Genomic DNA, 20399 nt, shown 5'->3' on the forward strand with positions numbered 1-20399 from the left:
GTGCATATGCTCTCAGTGTACATAAAAGAAAAGATATGTTCATCAAGGTACAACATTTACAACACAATTAATGGTCAATATATCAATATAAATCATAAGGATTGCCAGCAACAAGTTATAGTCATACAGTCATAAGTGGAAAGAGATTGGTGATGGGAACTATGAGACGATTAATAGTAGTGCAGATTCAGTAAATAGTCTGACAGTGTTGAGGGAATTATTTGTTTAGCAGAGTGATGGCCTTCGGGAAAAAACTGTTCTTGTGTCTAGTTGTTCTGGTGTGCAGTGCTTATATTGCCTTGTCAGTGTTAGTGGGGACGGTCTTAGAGGTTCTTTGATTGAGCTGTGTACTGTTCGGCTATTTCTTGATTGAAGTATTGTTTACTTGATTTTTAGTGTGATGTTAATCTTGCAGTTAATCTATGAACAGCAGAAAAAGGAAAAGAGGATCTATACAACACATTCCAATAAAATGGATATCTGTGCAACTTTATCAGAAAGTACCTGACCAATCAATCCAATACAGCATAACTAACACAAATTGTAAAAAGAATAACATAACATACACCAAGAACATCTCAGAAGCCACAACAGACTACTACAACCACATAGAATCAGAATAGCACACAAGCTAACTAAAGCCCTTCAAAACATCCTAAGCAAACCGAAAGACCCAGCAGCCCCAGAAGAAAAAAAATAGGAGTCATTTATAACATACAGTGTAATGACTGCAACAACCACGACGTAGGACAAACAGGCAGATGACTGGCAAACGCATCCATGAATACCGACTAGTAATCAGAAGACATGATGAAAACTCTTTAATTCCACGACATATGGACAGACTTAACTCTAGTTTCAATTGGGAAACTAAGACCATCCTAGACCAAGCCAAGTCCAAAACTATCAGGGAATTTCTATAAACCTGGCATTCTGACAGATTAGCCATCAATAGACAAATAGACATAAATAAGATTTACAGCCTCTGCAAAAAAGATAATCAACAAGCCAAAGGAGGAACAAAGAGATCTAAGCACCTATCCAGCAGCAATCAGCACTCAAATGAGTATATATTAACTCCAAGATTAACATCAAACCAACAGTCAAGTAAACAATACCCCAGTCAAGAAACTGACAAACAAACCAACATGCACAACTCAACCAAGGAACCTCTAAGACCAACCCCATCAACACTGACAGGGAAATATAAACTCAGAGCAAACCCCACTCTTTACTAGCTAGCATTGATATGCTAGCTGGTTTGGGTAATGAAATGTCTACAAGAAAATAAGCTCAGAGAGCACCTAAGACCCCTTAATCAGTGAATTGTTGAAAATTGTTGAAAGTGTAGCAAACACTTGTGATGAGAACCTGCAAGGACCATTAAATAAGATGTTGAACAGTGATTTTCTTCAACAGTTAAAAGGCCATTTCAGTCAGTCTACATTACCCTGGTTCCTTTATCATAGTCAGATATCACCTCTTGGGTACATTTCTTCAAAAGATCAAGGTATTGCAATTTTTCTAGTTGTCAGTGAAACACTATTACATACAAGTGTTATACAATGAAGTTTCTTCATCTGATTTTTTGTTTATGTCAAGATGCAATGAACACCTAAACTTATCCAAAGACATTATTTATTATGTTGCACATTATAGTTATTTCACCAGTTGTACAATGCTTCAGATTCAAAGGCAACAAAGGAATTCTTCACGTAACACCTGTCTACCCATCTGTGGTAAATGATAACATGTCCATGCTGACATCATCACACAATATTGCAAATATGTGCATGTATACAAGACATGAAAATGCAAGTATGTAGTGGTGATATCGGCATGATGACATCTTGTGCATGTTCTAATTTTGTATCTACATTTACCATCTTGCTTATCTGCATCTCTTTAAAGTAGTTGCACAGGGATTGCAATGCTTTCCTTTGCAATTGTTGTGTGTTTCCATGAAAAGACATGTTTAGTTTAAGTAGTTGCAGATAGGTGCTTGCATTCTGTAGTCCCCCTTCGCCTTTAAATCTACAGTGCTGTGCAACTCTTCCGTTATTGGCATATGGAGGCCAGGTGGAATATGCAATTCTTATAATGATCTTGTGAGGTAGTTAGGCTGAGAGAATGTGGTTGAATCAATGTGTAGAACTCCACAGTTTGGGGAAAAATGGGTTCAATATTCTAAGTGCATCACAGACTACACTGGATTTCATTTAAGGTTATACAAATACTGTAAATGATTCCCACCCATCCCCAACTCATGCTAAACATTTGTATGGTCATGTGAATCCATTCTGAATTGTCCCTTGGTCCCAAAGCTGATTACTGAGAAACAAATCTTCATATTTGGAGGCAAGTGCTACTGATAATTTTTAGAATATATTTTCCTGTAATTGAAGAAGTTAGAAAGCGCTGTAGAAGCATTACGTAATTAAGCATGGGATAGCCAGATTTTCAATAGAATGATCAGGAAGTTGTGTGTTTTAATATGTGAATACTTGCTAGGGTGTTCCAGTATTTTTGTTCATGGAGGACATTGAACGTAATATTTAAGAGTCTAATATGATGAACTTGATACAGGTTTGCTTATTATGATGATTATTTCCATCTGAAGAATAAACAGTATCAAATGTTTCTGATGCCTTGTCTGAGCATACTAGAGAAAAAGCAGAAAGGCAACTGGGCATAGTGTTTGTGTAACAGTCCACTTTTCTGGCTCTTTCTTTACAAAATTTTGTAGGCAGAAATATTGTTTGAAACTTTTCCTTATATGAGACTGAAAAGCAGAACCAAAAGGATACTGAAAGACAAAGCATATCTAAAAATTATAAAATGAAATATATAATATTTACACTGTGTGTCCTGCTTTTCCCTGAATGTTCAATTGCGTCACATGTTTTGGTAATCTTAACAACATCCTACAAAGATTTTCCTTTGAAAACAGTCTTGGGAAGGCTATATTCTTGAAAGGTGGATTAGAATAGAACAGAAAAGAACAAAATTAAAGCCATGCTCAGTAGCCTTAGGCAAGCTGCTATCTCAGTCGATTCCAGAAGTATGTGTCTTACTTACAGAGCTTCAAACATAACAGCTTGCCCATGGCAGTGTTGTAATTTCCTGGATCCTTTTGAATATAAATGAGAAAAATAGCAAAATACATCTTTAATATTTAGATTATGAAAAAAGAAACACTGAAAGTCTGACTTGGACTTTATAATAACATAAAGATGAGAACTGCTTATTTGCATGTAGAACATGTATCCTGTCTGCTCTGTATAGTGTAGTTCAAGTAAGTACTAGTTTTTTCTTCGATAGAATTGGCACTAGAGATTAGTGTTTTTTTTCTTTAATGTACTTTTTCCTCTTTAGGCTGCATTAAATTAATGTAATAATTTGGGATATTCTCTAATGTAATTGTTCCAATCACCAGTCTATATTTTCTTAATATGGATACATGGGTACATAATTCACTAAAAGAGAAAGGAAATAATAGCTGTTACTATAAAATTAATTGTGTTTATTGACTTCATCTCCTGTTTGAAACATGAACACTAAGCAACAATATGCGGTGTGGAAATGTACTGCATAATTTAACATTACAGTTATCAGGGAAAAAAATCATAATAGTTGGTTTGCCTGCAGAGCAAAAATATCAAATGCGTCAAAAAATTGAGAGCCCCATCAGACCTGTTTTCATATCGAATATGAAAATAGTTACATTTGAAGGAAAAATGTATCTGAAACTTTAACACATTTACTGGCCCCTTATATAGTGTTTCTCACACGTAGCAATTTAAAAATATGTGTGCTTCAACTCCCAGAATTCCCCAGCTGGGATTACAATTCCTCAATTATTATGGTTGAGAAACACTGCTCTTTTGCAAGAACAGTGTGAATTTGCCAAGTCATCAATATAAGGCAAATCTGCCATTGATCTATTATTTTCTGCCAACAAACAAAAACCTCAGCAACTACAGAAATAAAATTCTACCTGCCAAGCAAGAATTTTCAGGCAGGGTTTTTAAATGGTATTTTCTTGGTGAGTGTAATCTATAGTGGGGTCACAGGAATGGTTTATGTATACGTCTGATTCACCTTCACAATGTTAGATGTTATTCTATTCAGTTTTTGCCAGCTTCTTTTTCATGAGCTTGCTTACTTCAGAAAGGGAGAAAGAACAATGAATTTTGTTAATGTTGCCTTTATGTTAGCTTTTATTAGTACTTAGCATTTATATGGACCTTATCAAGCAGTACTATTTCTGGGTTTCAAGATAAAAATATTGTAGATATGTCTGATCTTGGCAGAGGGTACTTGCATACCATTCTTAATTATGAGTTTTGCCTTGCTCAACATCAGAATGTTTTGCTATGATAAAAGAATAAGGACTCCAATTCTGATCAGACTTGGGGAGTATAAACGATCATCTTCTTTGAGGTAGCCTTATGATAGTTGAGAACAAAAGGAATTTTTTTGGGGGAAAAAGTCTAAATAGCCATTCTAATGTTCAACTTGTTAACCTGATTATTCATCTGGCAATCACCATGTAGAAGTAAAAAATAAAATGTTGGGATATCTCTATGTGTGCAGACACAGGGGTGAAATGTTCCCGGTTCGGACTGGATCGGCTGATCCGGTAGTGATGGTGGCGGGTAATTCTGAGAACGTGTAGCAAAAATCCCTGCCCACCCACCCATGCCAGTTCTTTCCAGCTCCCTTGCTTTTCCCACCCGAATGGTGGGAATAGGTTGTAAAAAATGCTTTTAAAATGTTAAACAAGAACTCTGACGATCGCAGCTGAGCCGCGTGAGTGTCAGAGCCTTTTTTTTACTTTTAAAAGCATTTTTTTACAATCTATTTGGCCGAGTAGGTTGTAAAAAAATGCTTTTAAAAGTAAAATAAAAAAAGATTGTGCGCCACAGCTGAACACACCTTCCCCCACACGCTGTTCTACTTACCTCATGCCTCATTTTGGCATGCACTGTGCGCAGGTGCACCTCGCATTTGGTGCGTGGTGCATGCATGCACAGCCAGTGAACCGGTAGTAAACCAGTTTAGATTTCACCACGGTGCAGACATAATGGTATGTGAGAATGACACTGGGAAACAAGGGGAACAGATGCTACCTAAAGAACAATCAGATTGGGCAGGGAGATCATGCAGCTGAATAATGGTCAGAGAAAGAAACTTAGAAAGGATTCACCCTAACATATCAAGCAGTGAGAGGTCTGTACTTTCAGACTTGCAAGACTCTGTTAATATAGATCGACAATAAAGTAGAATTAGCTCATTTTGTTGTGTTTCCTGTCTGGTCTACTTGGGAGGTTGTCAGCAACATTACTCTTGTGTTCTAGATTATGGCTTTCCTTCCCTTTAGAAAAACACAGAAAACATTAGAATGTGGATAATTGTATATAGGACCTTTTCTTCTTAGTGCATGTTACTTGTGTACCTGATCGCATGCAGTCAGGAGTCAGTTGGTTCCCAAGTAGCATGACCAAATACATGGTTAGAGATGTGACATTCTTATTTATTTTATTTATTTATTATTTAAATTTGTATACCGCCCTTCTCCCGAAGGACTCAGGGCGGTTCACAGCCAAGTAAAAACATACCATACACTATAAATACAATTAAAATACAATTTAAAAAACTTATTAAATTGGCCACAATTAAAATTTGGAGATAAAACCCATTAAAAACCCATAACTTAAAAAACTAACCCAGTCCAGCGCAGATAAATAAGTAAGTTTTAAGCTCACAAGCGAAAGGTTGAGGTCCGGAAGTTGACGAAGTCCTGGGGAGTTCGTTCCAGAGGGCGGAGCCCCACAGAGAAGGCCCTTCCTGGGTGTCGCCAGACGACACTGTCGCTACCGACGGCACCCTGAGGAGTCCCTCTGTGAGAGCGCACGGGTCGGTGAGAGGTATTCGGTAGCAGCAGGCGGTCCCGTAAGTAACCCGCCCTATGCCATGGAGCGCTTTAAAGACGTTCACCAACACCTTGAAGCGCACCGGAAGGCCACAGGTAGCCAGTGCAGCCTGCGCAGGATAGGTGTCACTGGAGCCACGAGGGCTCCTCTATCACCACAGCTGCATTCTGGACTAACTGTAGCCTCCGGATGCCCTTCAAGGGGAGCCCCATGTAGAGAGCATTGCAGTAGTCCAGACGAGACGTCACAAGGGCGTGAGTGACTGTGCACAAGGCATCCCGGTCTAGAAAGGGGCGCAACTGGCGCACCAGGCGAACCTGGTGGAAAGCTCTCCTGGAGACGGCCGTCAAATGGTCTTCAAAAGACAGCCGTGCATCCAGGAGAACGCCCAAATTGCGCACCCTCTCCATCGGGGCCAATGACTCGCTCCCGACAGTCAGCCGTGGACTCAGCTGACTGTACCGGGATGCCGGCATCCACAGCCACTCCGTCTTGGAGGGATTGAGCTTGAGCCTTGTCATTCTTGTCATTATTAGAATAATTTATTTGAACAATTGAATTTATTGTGGCTTTTAGGACAGAGAAAATCATAAGTGCATTTTCAGGCATACCAAAAGTGCTTTTTTTCAAAAGGCAACTGGACTTTATTTATTTATATTTATTTATTTATTTTGTCACAACAGTATATATAAGCATAAGCATGAAATAACTAAGATTTATAAGCATATATATAAGCATAAGTATGTAATAACTATATGAAATTTGGATACAATCAAAGGGAACATTAGGACAGGAACGGTAGGCATGTTTGTGCTCTTATGAACGCCCCTTATAGACTTCTTAGGAATGGGGTGAGGTCGATAGTAGATAGTTTTTGGTTAAAGCTTTGGGGATTTTGGGAAGAGACCACAGAGTCTGGTAGTGCATTCCAGGCATTAACTCTGTTACTTAAGTCATCTTTTCTACAATCAAGATTAGACCGGTTCACATTAAACTTAAATCTATTGTGTGCTCGTGTATTGTTGTGCTTGAAGCTGAAGTAGTCTTCAACAGGAAGGATATTGTAACAGATGATTCTATGAGTTAGACTTAGGTCATGTTGAAGGTGGCGGATTTCTAAATTTTCTAAACCCAGGGTTTCAAGTCTGGTGGCATAAGGTATTTTGTTGTAATTAGAGGAGTGGAGAACTCTCCTTGTAAAATATTTCTGGATATGCTCAATTGTATTAATGTCCGAAATGAGATATGGGCTCCAGACAGGCGAGCTGTATTCAAGAATTGGTCTAGCAAATGTTTTGTATGTTCTGGTTAGTAGTGTAGTGTTTCTGGAGAAGAAGCTACGCAAGATTAAGTTTACAACTCTTAAAGCCTTTTTTGCGATGTAGTTGCAGTAGGCTTTGGCACTTAGATCATTTGATATGAAAACTCCAAGGTCTTTAACGGGGTAGGGGGTCATCTGCAAGGTAATGTCTATCGAGCTTGTATTTAGTGTTCAGATTCTTTTTTCCAATGTGTAAGACTGAGCATTTGCTGGTTGAGATTTGGAGTTGCCAAGTTTTTGACCATTCTGACACAAAGACAAGGTCTTTTTGAAGGGTAGCTTTATTGTTGGTAGCGTTAAATAGTTTGACGTTGTCGGCGAAGAGAACACAATTACTTATAATATGGTCACAGAGATCATTAATGTATAATATGACTTTGTTTTTTCCTTGAAGACGTTTTGCTTCTCATCCAAGAAGCTTCTTCAGCTCTGAAGAAGACATTTTAGGGCATCATTATTGATAAAGAATTTCCTAAGCAATTTTACCTCAGCATTTGTCTTTCTTTTTCTGTCTGCCATGCCTATCAGCCTGATCTTTATTATGGTCATAGGTCAGCATAGGGAGGGTGGAATATAAACAGTTCATCATTTTAAAATATATAAAATTCCTTACAGTTTTATTGTTTGGTATATAGGATATGTAAGAATTAGCTAGCTTGTTTAAGAAAGATTCATGGTGCACTATTATATATTTTGTGCATTTACCTGTTTTAGCATATGTTTGTAAATGATTTGCTCATATCTGTTACCATATATTTATGCATGCTGTACATGCAGTCATGAATGAGAAAAGAGTGCTTTTATGCATCTATGCAGGCACTTGGGAATCACTGGATTTATATATGTGTGTGTGTGTGTGTGTGCGTGCGTGTGTATATATATGTATATATATATATATATGTATGTATGTGTATTAAAAGGAAGAAACAGCTGCGATCACACATTGCTCCCAGAAGCACGAAGCTGAAGCCTGAAGATGACGAATGAGACTTCGTCGAAACGTCGCCAAGACACTTCCAATTTTACACGGGAGAGAACCCGAACAACCAAAGACCTACAAATTTATATATATATATATATTTATATATATATATATATATATATATATATATATATATATATATATATATATATATATATATATATAAACGTATATGTATGTGTATTCATGTTCAGTGGGCTAATCTGCACCTCTGTGAAACATACACACTTATTGCAAAAAGAGTCACTGAGTGTCCTATGTTAGGTCTCATTCTCTTTTGTTTATTGAATATAACATTTAATTGGCATGTATGGTATATATGTATAGAGTTCATGTTGAACCCCTATACAAACAATATGTAGCATAGTTTCAGGATGTTCTGCAAGTGTGTTGGTGGTGTTTTTCCCTTGCCTAAAATTAACAATTGTAGTCTCAGGAATTTTTTTTTTTTTTGGAGGGGGAAAAAAAAAGCAAACAGAGAACAGTTTCTCAGAAAGCTGATTTCAAAGTTAGAATGAGGAAGGTAAATTGAGAAATACTTTCCATTCTTTTTAAAAAAAACAAAAACCCACAGTGATCTCCAGAATTTCATTTACTTTGGTGAGTTATACCTTTTGTAATTGAGCATATGGCCTAGAAAATAACATTATACAATGATGCAATTTCACCAATGTTATTCCTCCTTATACAAAAAAAATATAATGCCTTCTTGGGGTTAGTTTGAAGAGTAATACCAATCTCATCGTTCTGAACAATATGAGTGAAGGATAAACATTTTACGAGGTTTGTTTTCTGGCCTAGATTTACCAGACCAATGTTCTCCTAACCCGTGTCACAGAGAAGGTACTATAAAATGTGAAGATCTGAAAGGTGGATACCTTTGCCACTGTAAGAGAGGCTGGGAAGGCGAGAAATGTGATAAAGGTAAGCCTAGGCCTGAGCTGCTGGTATGAGTAGTTCTCAACTTACAACCACAATTGAACCCAAAATTTATGTTGCTAAGCGAAATGGTTGTTTAGTGAGTTTTGCCCCATTTTATGATCTTTGTTAAAATAGTTGTTAAGTGACACTTAACAACTTAACACTTGCATTTGTTAAGTTAGCAATACGGTTGTTAAGTGACTCTGGCTTCTCCATTGACTTTGCGTATCAGAAGGTTTCAAAGGGCCTTCTCTGTGGGGGCTCCCACCCTCTGGAACGAACTCCCCCCAGGACTCCGTCAACTTCCGGACCTCCGAACCTTCCGTCGCGAGCTCAAGACACATTTATTCATCTGTGCAGGACTGGCTTAGATTTTAAATTTATAGGGGTTTTTAAATTGGTTTTTTAATATTTATATTTAGATCTTTTAATAATTGGGCATTAGAATAAGTTTTTTAATGATTATCTTAATTTGTATATAAATGTTTTTATGTGCCTGTGAACCGCCCTGAGTCCTTCGGGAGATAGGGCGGTATACAAATTTGAAAAATAAATAAATAAATAAATAAATAAATAAATAAATGGTAATCACATGAACCCGGGACATTGCAACCATCATAAATGTGAGTCAGTTGCCAAGCATCTGAATTTTGATCACATGATTTGGGGATGCTGCAACAATCATAAGTGGGGAAAACAGTCATAAGTCACATTTTTCAATGCCGTTATAACTTTGAATGGTCACTAAAGAAACTTGTAAGTTGAGGACTACCTGTATTCCTATAATTCTGACTTTTGGATGAAGAAAAATATGGTTTATTTACAGAATATGGATTTTTTTACATCAATCTTTGAAATCTCCAGATGGAGATTAACATTCTAGTAAATCTTGCTGCTCATGACAAGAGAGACTATAATTAGCAAATAGATCAATGGGCCCATTAAAATAGAATAACCAAAGACTTGATTGAAAGAGATTCTGCATAGCTTATTGCTCTGGTCAGCCTAAAAACTTAGCGCAGTATAGAAAGACACTTATGAATAACTGCGTAAATAAGTAAATTTTCACATTGCAAACTGACTTGAAAATTAAACTAGAGATGATAAAATCTTGCATATACAACATGTGGAATTTAATGTAATTTTATTTAATACATATAAAGAGATGAATGTCTTGTTTCACATTCTTCTGTTGAAGTTTGTTTGGAAACTGAAACAATTTTTTTCCCTTTCTAGATATTAATGAATGTGCAGATCGCAATGGCGGATGTAAACAGATCTGTTATAACAAGCCAGGCAGCTATCACTGCTCATGTTACATTGGCTATGCTCTTATGAGTGACAATAAATCATGTGAAGGTAAGCTATGAAATAGACAAGAATTATATGAAATCCACCTTTGGCATTACATGAACTAGCCTGTTTTGAATCTAATCTCATCAGTTCCAGTTCTTTTTTTCCTGCTTCCTCTTTCTCCTTTTTGGTGTTGATGCCAACCCCTAGTTTGCCAGTTCAAATACTGTGGCAAGTTATGATTGCTGGAACTTTTGACATTTTTAATTAATTTTCAAGGCACAGGGTTTTTTAAAAAACATATCTAGAAAGAGTGCAAAGAAGAGCAACAAAGATGATTAGGGGACTGGAGGCTAAAACATATGAAGAACGGTTGCAGGAACTGGGTATGTCTAGTTTAATAAAAAGAAGAACTAGGGGAGACATGATAGCAGTGTTCCAATATCTCAGGGGCTGCCACAAAGAAGAGGGAGTCAGGCTGTTCTCCAGAGCACCTGAAGGTAGAACAAGAAGCAATGGGTGGAAACTGATCAAGGAAAGAAGCAACTTAGAACTAAGGAGAAATTTCCTGTTAGAACAATTAATAAGTGGAACGACTTGCCTGCAGAAGTTGTGAATGCTCCAACACTGGAAATTTTTAAGAAAATGTTGGATAACCATCTGTCTGAGATGGTGTAGGGTTTTCCTGCCAGGAGGTTGGACTAGAAGGCCTCCAAGGTCCCTTCCAACTCTGTTGTTATTATTATTATTATTATTCTATAAACAACACTTTGTGAGAAGGTCCTGGGAATCTATTGTTCCATTATTATATAAAAGGGTAGATATCTTGATGAAAGAAAAAAAAATGGCATCTCAAGGAATAAAATGTTTATTGTGGATATGTTCTAAGTGAATTTATGAGCCAGCAATAAATTATTCCAACCCAGATAAAACATATAAACCACATTAACCCTGAACTACTTGCTATCTTTATTAGCATAAATAATTCTGAAGGCTAAACTGAGCAGTTGCTATTGCTTCTGACTTTCTCACAACTGCGGTTTAAGATTTCAATAGGAACAGCCAGGAATGCATGCCTAAGCATGTCTGCAGTCATACCACAGAATGATCCAACCCCATAGCAAAAGAGTGATTCACAATGGATTGGCATATTATGCCAAAATGCTCCAGCCAACTGGCTCCTTCTGGAGCTAAAAAGCAATATTTGGCAAAGTAGAATATAGTTTTTCTTAGTTTTATTATATTGCATTGTATTAGAGAATGACCTAGGGTATACAACAAGTGTGCAGTCACCTGAGAGAAAAATAATCTCTAGAGAGTTTACTCGTCTCAGAAATGTTCTGATGACAAGTGGCCAATAACAATGGATATGTTTTCTGTAATTTAAATTACAGTGCTTCAGCCTGTTGAACAGAATGTTAATTTTCTGCACACTGGAAGTCAGTAAAGAATAAAATGACAGTAATGTTGCCTGGACAGAGATTGTGGAAGGGAGAGAGAGAAGGTTAAAGGAAGAAAAGAACTATACAGTAGCAGCAAACACTTCCTCACTGAAGCTGTTGCTGAGAAACCACATTCTGCAAAGGCTGAGACATGTGCTTGAGGCACCATTTTGTTTTGGGGCATCATTCCAGCCTTTGGAACTTGAAGTATTTGCAAGACACTTCGTGACAAAAAATTTTTGTTTCACTTTTTTTTTTATCATACCTCATAAGGGCTATTTTATCAGCAAGTTAAGCAGAGTTGGCTGGATAGTTCCAGGAAGGAATGCAACCTTGCATTATGGATGGTGTCTACCTTTGGTTCCATGTAATCTTCATTAGTATCACCTAGTGATAAATATCCCCCTGTGAGACAATTTATTGTAATGTTTCTCAACTTGGCAGCTTTAAGATGTTTGGACTTCAACTCCCAGAATTCCTCAGCCAGTAATTTTATTTATTTTTATCCCAACTTTATTATTTTTACAAATAAGTCAAAGGTGGCAAACACACATTTCTCCTCCTATTTTCCCCACAACAACAACCTTGTGAGGTGGGTTGGGTGAGAGAGTGACTGGCTAAAAGTCACCTAGCTGGTTTTCATGTCTAAGTCAGGACTAGAACTCCCGGCCTCCTGCTTTCTAGCCTGGTTCCTTAATAATTAGACCAAATTAGCTCTCAGTAATGATGAAGTCCATACATTTTAAAGTTGCCAAGGTTAAGAAACACTGGGTTATTGAAAGAGTAATGACTCAACTGTAGACATTCCTGGAAGATACTGATTATTTACATCAGGGGTGTCAAACTCGTGGCCCGCAGGCTGGATGCATCATGTGCTGGCCCTGCCTCCTCCTGGTTTAGCGAAGGGGGAAAAAGTCCTGATATTGTCACATGACACTGCCGTGATGACATGAGTTTTACACCCCTGATCCACATCTATTTTAGTTTTGTTTTATAGTGAGAAGCGGCATGCCAACATTTTAAAAATAAAACAAACAAATAGCAATTTCTTATAATGTCAGCTACCGTAATTGCAATTCCAATACATCTGGAAAATGCCTAGAGGGGGACGGAGCTGTAAACGTATTTTATAACTCACTTGTGGAAAAGCATCTGACGAAGGAGATTGAAATGGGCAAACAGAGTAGAGAAAGAGTTAAGTATTACGGTTGTGCAGTTTAGAAAATGTTCCTCAACATGTGAGGCAGGAACATACTAGTATCTGTCTCTAGCTCACGAAAGTAGCCAAGTTTACTGGAATCATGCATAAAATTTGCAGACAGATGCTATGGTTGCATCCCCATTCCTCAAATTACCTTTTATTAATTCTGAAGTCTGGGTCCTCATTTTACCAATCTCGGAAGGATGGAAGGCTGAGTCAACCTTAAGCTGATCAGGATCGAATTCCTGGCAGTGGGAATGCAGCATTCTAGCCACTGCGCCACCATGGCTCAATGTGTGATAAAACAAGAAAAGTAGGGTGAAGAATGAAAAATTGTGAAAGGAATATACTCCTGAATGCAAAACTGAATGATGAGTATAAAAAGAAGTAAAAGAGATATAGGTAGTCTTTGACTTACGACCACTATTGAGCCCAAAATTTTCATTGCTAAGCAAGGTAGTTGTTAACTGAGTTTTGTCCCACCTTGCAACTTTTTTGCCACAGTTGCTAAGTGAATCAGTGCAGCTGTTAAGTAAATCCTGCAGTCGCTAAACAAATCTTGACTTCCCCCATTGGCTTTTTTGTTGTAAGCCGGCTGGGAAGGTTATAAATAATGGTCACATGAACCTGGGACAGTTCAACTGTCATAAAACATTCAAGCACCTGAATTTTAATCACATAACCATGGGAATGCTGCAGGGGTCATAAATGTGAAACCTGGTCATAAGTCTCACTTTTTTCAATGCCGTTGTAACTTCGAATGGTCACTAAAGGATTAGTTGTAAGTCATGGACTACCTGTATGAGAATGTAGTTTGTCGTAGAGTGAGAATGAATGAAAATCGGAATTCCTCAACCAGTAGATGAAAGCAGAGTGAACGAATGGGTCAAAAGGAAGGTGAAGGCTGAGAAAGTCATGGTAAGATGAAGTTGATGTCATCCTCAGAACATAGCTTAAGAAAAAAAAAGGCAGCATATGAAGCAGAGGAAGAATCTGTCAGAATCAAAGAGAATATGAAATGATGTTGGTGTCGGTTATATTTCTTCTCTTTTTCTTCTCTGATGCCTTTAATTTCTTTTGATTTACTCCTTTTCTATGCTGTGCATAACATTGCTTAACCTAAAAGGGAATGGCATGGTGGGTATGTATGGATGCAGCTATACTATTCTGCATGAAATTTGCTATGTACAGACTAGTTGCTGAAAAATGGGTGGTGCCACATGCTACTATCTACACTGCAAGATCCTCCATTCATTACATTAGATGCCTCATTTTCATAAATGCAGAAACAAATTCAGATGTGCATGTAAACATGATCTGTACAGACTGTTTCATTAAGGCAGGGGTATCAAACTCGATTTCATTGAGGGTCACATCAGGGTTGTGTTTGACCTCGGGGGTAGGCGTGGCCAGGGTGGGCGTAGCCAGATTAACATCACTTATGTTGGGGCTGCCTGTGGTGGCCTGAGCGCCCTGCCAGTGAAAAAGGGATTCCTGAGCTTCGTTTTTAGCCGTGACTGCCTCCTGCAACCCTCTGCCAGCAAAAACAGAGCTCAGGGAGGACATGTATGCTCCCCCCCGGCCCCATTTTCACTGGCAGAGGCACTGCGGGCCAATCCTTTGCTGTTTCCAGGGCAGCCCTGCGGGCCAGATTTAAGCACCCTGCAAGCCGGATCTGGCCCCCGGGCCTTGAGTTTTACACCCCTGCATTAAGGGAACTATGTACAAAACCCTCATTGTTGACTGAGAGAAGCTTTTCCTAGCCAAACAGCTTTGTAATTTCCTATCCTGTGATCCTTTTTGTCTCAAAACCCTGACCCTCTTCTAACATTGCTATCACATTTTTTCCTGTGATTCTCCTCCTCTCTGTTCCTATCCCCAGAGTTTTCTCCATTTTTAATAATTTTACAGCATTTACCCAGAATTGCTGTATATTTTGCAGAATACCAGTCTTTTTTTTTTATGGGGAGGCTGAAGTCATTTCCTAATTCCATTATGCAGTTATAACAATAGAAAGAGAGTGAGTTAAGCCTGTGAAACATTGTTGATACTCTGATTATTATTGTTGATTATCTTTACTTTTTGCTCTTTTCCAGATATTGATGAATGTGCTGCAACAGCAGGGATCTGTGGAGAAGCTCAATGTAAAAATTTAATAAGGTCTTACACATGTGTTTGTGATGCTGGTTACACTTACGATGAGGTCACAAAGACCTGCAAAGGTTAGTAGGTAGAATTAAATATCATCATGAGAATTCTTACCCTTGATGTATGCTGTTGCCTTCCCACTTTGATGTTAATTTCCTATATTCCTCTAGATAGCAAGTAGATGTTGAAAAATAAGCAGATGTATTGAATCAGATTTGATGCTTTGAATGAAGACTGTATCAAGCATTACGATAATATTTTTAAAAGAATAATTTTTAAAAGGTTCAATAAATGTATTGTCTAGCATTGATGTTGTTACCTAGTTTGGGTAATGAACTGTCTGTAAGAAAACAGAGAGCACTAATGGGACCCCTCAATTCAGTCCTGAGCTACAAATACTCTTCTTTAAATGTATTGTCATCCAATTTATTTTGAAAAATCATCCGATGACTAGAAAATTCAATGCAGGTTTATACTCAAATTTTCTGCAAATCACTATTTTCTTTATTTGCTTTTGGATGTCAGCATTGAGAGAACCCAACTTTCTCAAAATGAAAGCATTCTTAGGTAGAAAATGGACTGCTCTGGTTAATGATTATTTTACTTAATCTGAGACCACTTTAGCTTTTCTGATACTGTAGTTCAGCAATTTTAACTGAAGAGTTAAAACTGTTTTAATAGAGCACAGAATAAAAACGGGAGAAACTTGATTGATTAGACAGCATCCCTATAGGATTCCTGAACAGTTGAAAGGTGTGTTAAAAATTGAATAGACGTTTATCTGTAAGCAACTGGTTCTCCAGTCGATTAATGCCAGCATCAAATGTGGAAAACCAGTATTGCATAGACTTCCAGCAAATAAACTGAGTGGCAAAATTTGATGGGTATCTAATGCCCAGAGTGGATGACTTCTCAGATGGCCTAGGTAGAGCCAGATATTTTTCACCTTTGGACTTAACTAAAGGATATTGGCAAATTCCACTGGAACACCATTCAAATGAGAAAATAGCATTTGCTACTCCACAGGTTCTCTTTCAATTAAGAGAATGTCACTAATCTACATAGGGCACCCATTATTTTCCAGTGTCTAGCAAACAAGATTTTATCAGGTCAAGGGGAATGGTATGCTGCTTATTTAGATGGTATCTTCATATACAATACTGTGAAAAACTTTTGGGCAGTTGTGCAAAAATGCTGTAAATTAAGAATGCTTTCAGAAATAGAAGTGCTAATAGTTTAGGATGGTCACACCAAATATTGATTTGATTTGGATTTCTCTTCTGTTCATTTACTTTCCACTTCGTTAATTGATAAAAAGAAACTATTCAAACTTCTCTTTCTGAAAGCATTCTTAATTTTCAGCATTTTTGCACAAGTGCTTAACATTTTTGCACACTATATCAAGACCTGGGAAGAACATCTCCATCATTTAAGGTTAATAACTGATAATTTAGGAAAACCTGGCCTAACCCAGAGAAGTGCCATCTGGGATATCAGGAAGGATTTCATGGTTGAAAAGGAAGAAATAAAACCAGAATATAGAAAGTTTGAAACCCTGAAACAAGCAGAAGCCCTAAAACAAAGAAATAAGTTTAATCTAGCAGCATGTTATCAAAAGTTCATACTTCATTTTTCTACTGTAATTCAACCCCTCACAGAGCTAACGAGAAACAGCACTCAAGAATAAAGTTTCTATTTGGAAAAATAAAAGACACATTGTGTGAGAAACCAGTATTGAAAGGACAGAATTTTCCCCAACCCTCTTTGTTCTAGAAATAGACATATCTAACATAGGCTTAGGCGCCATGCCACCCAAAATTTTGAAGGAATGGACCACTCTATGGTCTACCTCTCAAAGAAGCTCGTCCCCTCAAAAACAAATATATAACACCATTGAAAAAGAAGCCTGTATATTAAAATGAGCAGTCAATGCTCTGCGTGCATATTTGTGGGGTCAGGAATTTACCATTATAACTGACCACACTTGCCTGGCTGCAACAAATGAGACATGCCAATTCATGGTTAACCTGATGGTATCTCACATTACAACCTTACTACTTCAATATCATACATTGAGCAGGACAGCAAAATGTCACCATGACTTCCTATTGTGGTATAAGAAAAACACAGAAATGGCATTATCCTCATAAAAAAAATTAATTATTTTATTATCCTCATAAAAAAAATTAAAAGTATTGATTATTTTTAGTAAAAGGGGTGAGATGGGGGGGGGGAGAGAAGCCGCCTAGAAATGGAATGCAATGCCGAACTAAGTTCTCTAGAAAGAATTACATGTTGTATTTTTCTTTATGGTTGCTACAACTGTTTTAAAATACATTTAAGGCAAACACAAGAACTTAATTTTCTGCTTTTCTTTTTATTGGTGTTGTATAGATGTGGATGAATGTGAGCAGAACTTCTGTGAGCAAACCTGTGTTAATTCACAAGGAAGTTATACTTGCCACTGCAACGGAAAAGGCGGAGTTAAACTCTCCAGTGATATGAATACTTGTGAGGTAATATTTTAATACTTCTGTTCTGCAGGCAGAAATACACAAAGGGAGCCTCACATTTATGAAATAGTAGTGTACAAAGTGAAAAGTTTAACTCATTCCCTTCACTTGAGTCTGGAGAAGAATATATTATAACACTATGTTTATATAATAATACAAATTATAATACAAAACAGAGAGTGTTGCCTATCATGAATAGGGAAAAGGCATACTTAAAACTTTGGTTCCCAGTTCCATTCAGACAGCATGAGTTGCTTGTTTTCTTGCCAAATGAAATTTCAGATAAGAACTTATGGGTTGTCTTTGACTTACAACTGGTTGTTTAATTGCTGTACAAAGATACGACAGACTTAAAAAGGATGTTTTATTGCCTGTAAAGCAATTTTAGTTGTTGTAAAAGGTCGCTCCAGTCCCCACTCCCCTGTCACATGATTACATTGGCAGCCAGCTCATATTTATGGTTGATTGCAGAGTGTCCCATGATTATATAGAAAGGGGAAATTCTTCAGTGAGCTGCAGGAATAGATCTCAAGTCCTGAAGATTCACTAGCTTCCTAAGGCTAGAAAGCTAGTGAAGGCCAGCATTCTAAAGACTAGAAAGATTTCTGGGAAGGCTAGAAAATGTGATTGCTCTCACATTTGTTCAGAAGGCCCTTTTTTCAAATTGTAATGTTTGGAGAAGGAGTCTTCCAATGATCAAGAGAATGGGGCCCACTTGCAGGATGGTGCAAGGTGTAAGCTGCATCTTCATATAAACTGGGTGTGCCTACAGCTGCAGAAAAAGGCAATTTAATGACCCACACAATCAGTTAACGGCAACTGGGAGAAGTGGGATTGCAGTCATTGAGCAAAACAGGCACAAGGTGTCTCATTTGAATCTCTGCTCAATGGTTGAGATTCCAATTTCAGTTGTGGTTGTAAATCCAGGATTACCTACACAAAGTTGCCCTCCATCATTAGATTTGTTTTTTGCCCATTGTACTAGTGTCTTCCAATTAACAATAGCTCTTTGGGTCTTTTCTGCCTGACACTATTCAACTTTTTTCACCAGAGATCCATTAAATGGGTGTCAACCCTGACAATGGGCTTATTTTATGGTCTTCTACATTAGAAAGATGTGTTATATGACCAACAAAATAATAATATACAGGTAGTCCTTGGTTTACAAACACTAGTTCGGTAACTATTCAAACTTGCAACATTGCTGAATGAGTAGTACTTACTTCTGCCATTGCAGTGACTCGTAGTTACATGGTTACCATTTGTGACTTTTCCCCCCAAGTGCCACAAAGAGAATTAATGGGGAAGCAGGCAGGTGGTTGCAAATGGTGACCGTGTGACATTTTTGCTTAATAACCCATAATGATTTCACTTAACAATGGCAACCAGGACTGCCAGAATTGCCATCACTAAGTGGTGTGATCACATGACATCTAAGTAGGGAAAATATGGCTCTTCGATGGAGGTGTTCTCAGGATGTTTTGGACACATCAGTCATAGCCAAATGGGGCTGTGAAATCTTACAGCTAAGCCGGATGCCCTGATTTACTATATCTGCTTTTCAGGACAGTACAAAATCACTGAATGATCTAAATATAATTCTTCCACACAAACACAAACATCTTTGTAATTGTTGACCTCAATCTAAGCAGAGTGTTTTGAAAAAAACTTTTTTTCCCTCCCCCAGGATATTTTGCCTTGTGTACCATTTGCTACTGCAAAAAGTATTAAATCCCTCTATCTTGGAAGAATTTTTAGTGCGACACCTATCATCAAAGCATCCTTTAAAAGGACACAACCCACAAGGTGAGAATTGCTTTTTAAAAGCAATTTAAATAATAATTATTTTCCCTCTTTAAAGGCAATTGATTTACCTTTCTTTGCAATTAAGGTGTGGCGTCCTGGGCTGGACTTATTAAAGACCGATTACCTAGTGACGTTAAGTTCTGAATAACATTTAAAATTGTGTTCTTATTTTATGTCACTGAAGTGCTTACAGGAGTTCTTATATAGGCCAAGATGGGTAGTCTTTGGGCTGCAGACCATTTGTGGTATGAGACCTCTCCAGAGTCTCTGGAATTCAAATTTGGGTACTTGGGATTTTAAGGGCCATAGTAGGTCTTGGATCTTCCTGCATGTCTTGAACTCCTCCCAGATAAGGAGCTTTCCGTTTTGAGGCAGGGGCTGAAGGGTTAAAATACTGGTTCTGTCTCATATGTAAGGGCACTAACTTTGCTACTTGATGGCATAAAACATTATTCTTTGAACATTAACTTTGTCCTTTGTAGGTTCCAGGTACTTCATTCCATCTTTTCCTTTATGTATATCAGAAGCTAACTATATGAAACTAATAAATACCAGAAGACCTCTTTACAAACTCTTTCTGAATGCAACACACATGAAAGAGAAGGGGGAAAAGTACAATGCATCTGTCTTGGTCTGATGTTGTGCACACCATTACCTATATCAGTGGCTTGTAATCCACCGAGTACAGTTCTTATGAGGGGGATGTAAGTAGGTTACCACATGACTGGAAACCTTATAGTGCATGGTCAGCAATATTTGTGCAAGCTTTCTTTTCCTACAGCAAAAAGTCATTCAAGAAATGTGAGCAGAGGTATGACTGTTTTGGTGGCAGAAGC

The 20399-nt window shown here is 37.7% G+C and overlaps 1 protein-coding gene across 2 annotated transcripts in view; it reads left to right on the top strand.

Moving 5' to 3' along the window:
• The window catches only part of GAS6 (growth arrest specific 6), a 47167-nt gene that overhangs the window by 12354 nt on the left and 14414 nt on the right, over positions 1-20399 (top strand). Inside the window, exons 5-9 of one of the 2 annotated variants that reach the window (XM_058185222.1) lie at positions 9041-9163; positions 10397-10519; positions 15193-15318; positions 17639-17760; positions 19445-19563. In XM_058185222.1, coding sequence (XP_058041205.1) covers positions 9041-9163; positions 10397-10519; positions 15193-15318; positions 17639-17760; positions 19445-19563 — 613 coding nt within the window. The remainder of the gene's footprint in view (positions 1-9040; positions 9164-10396; positions 10520-15192; positions 15319-17638; positions 17761-19444; positions 19564-20399) is intronic. The other variant, XM_058185223.1, reaches the window with a different exon arrangement.

Source organism: Ahaetulla prasina, chromosome 5 (genome assembly GCF_028640845.1).
Source record: "Ahaetulla prasina isolate Xishuangbanna chromosome 5, ASM2864084v1, whole genome shotgun sequence".
Lineage (NCBI taxonomy): Eukaryota > Metazoa > Chordata > Lepidosauria > Squamata > Colubridae > Ahaetulla > Ahaetulla prasina.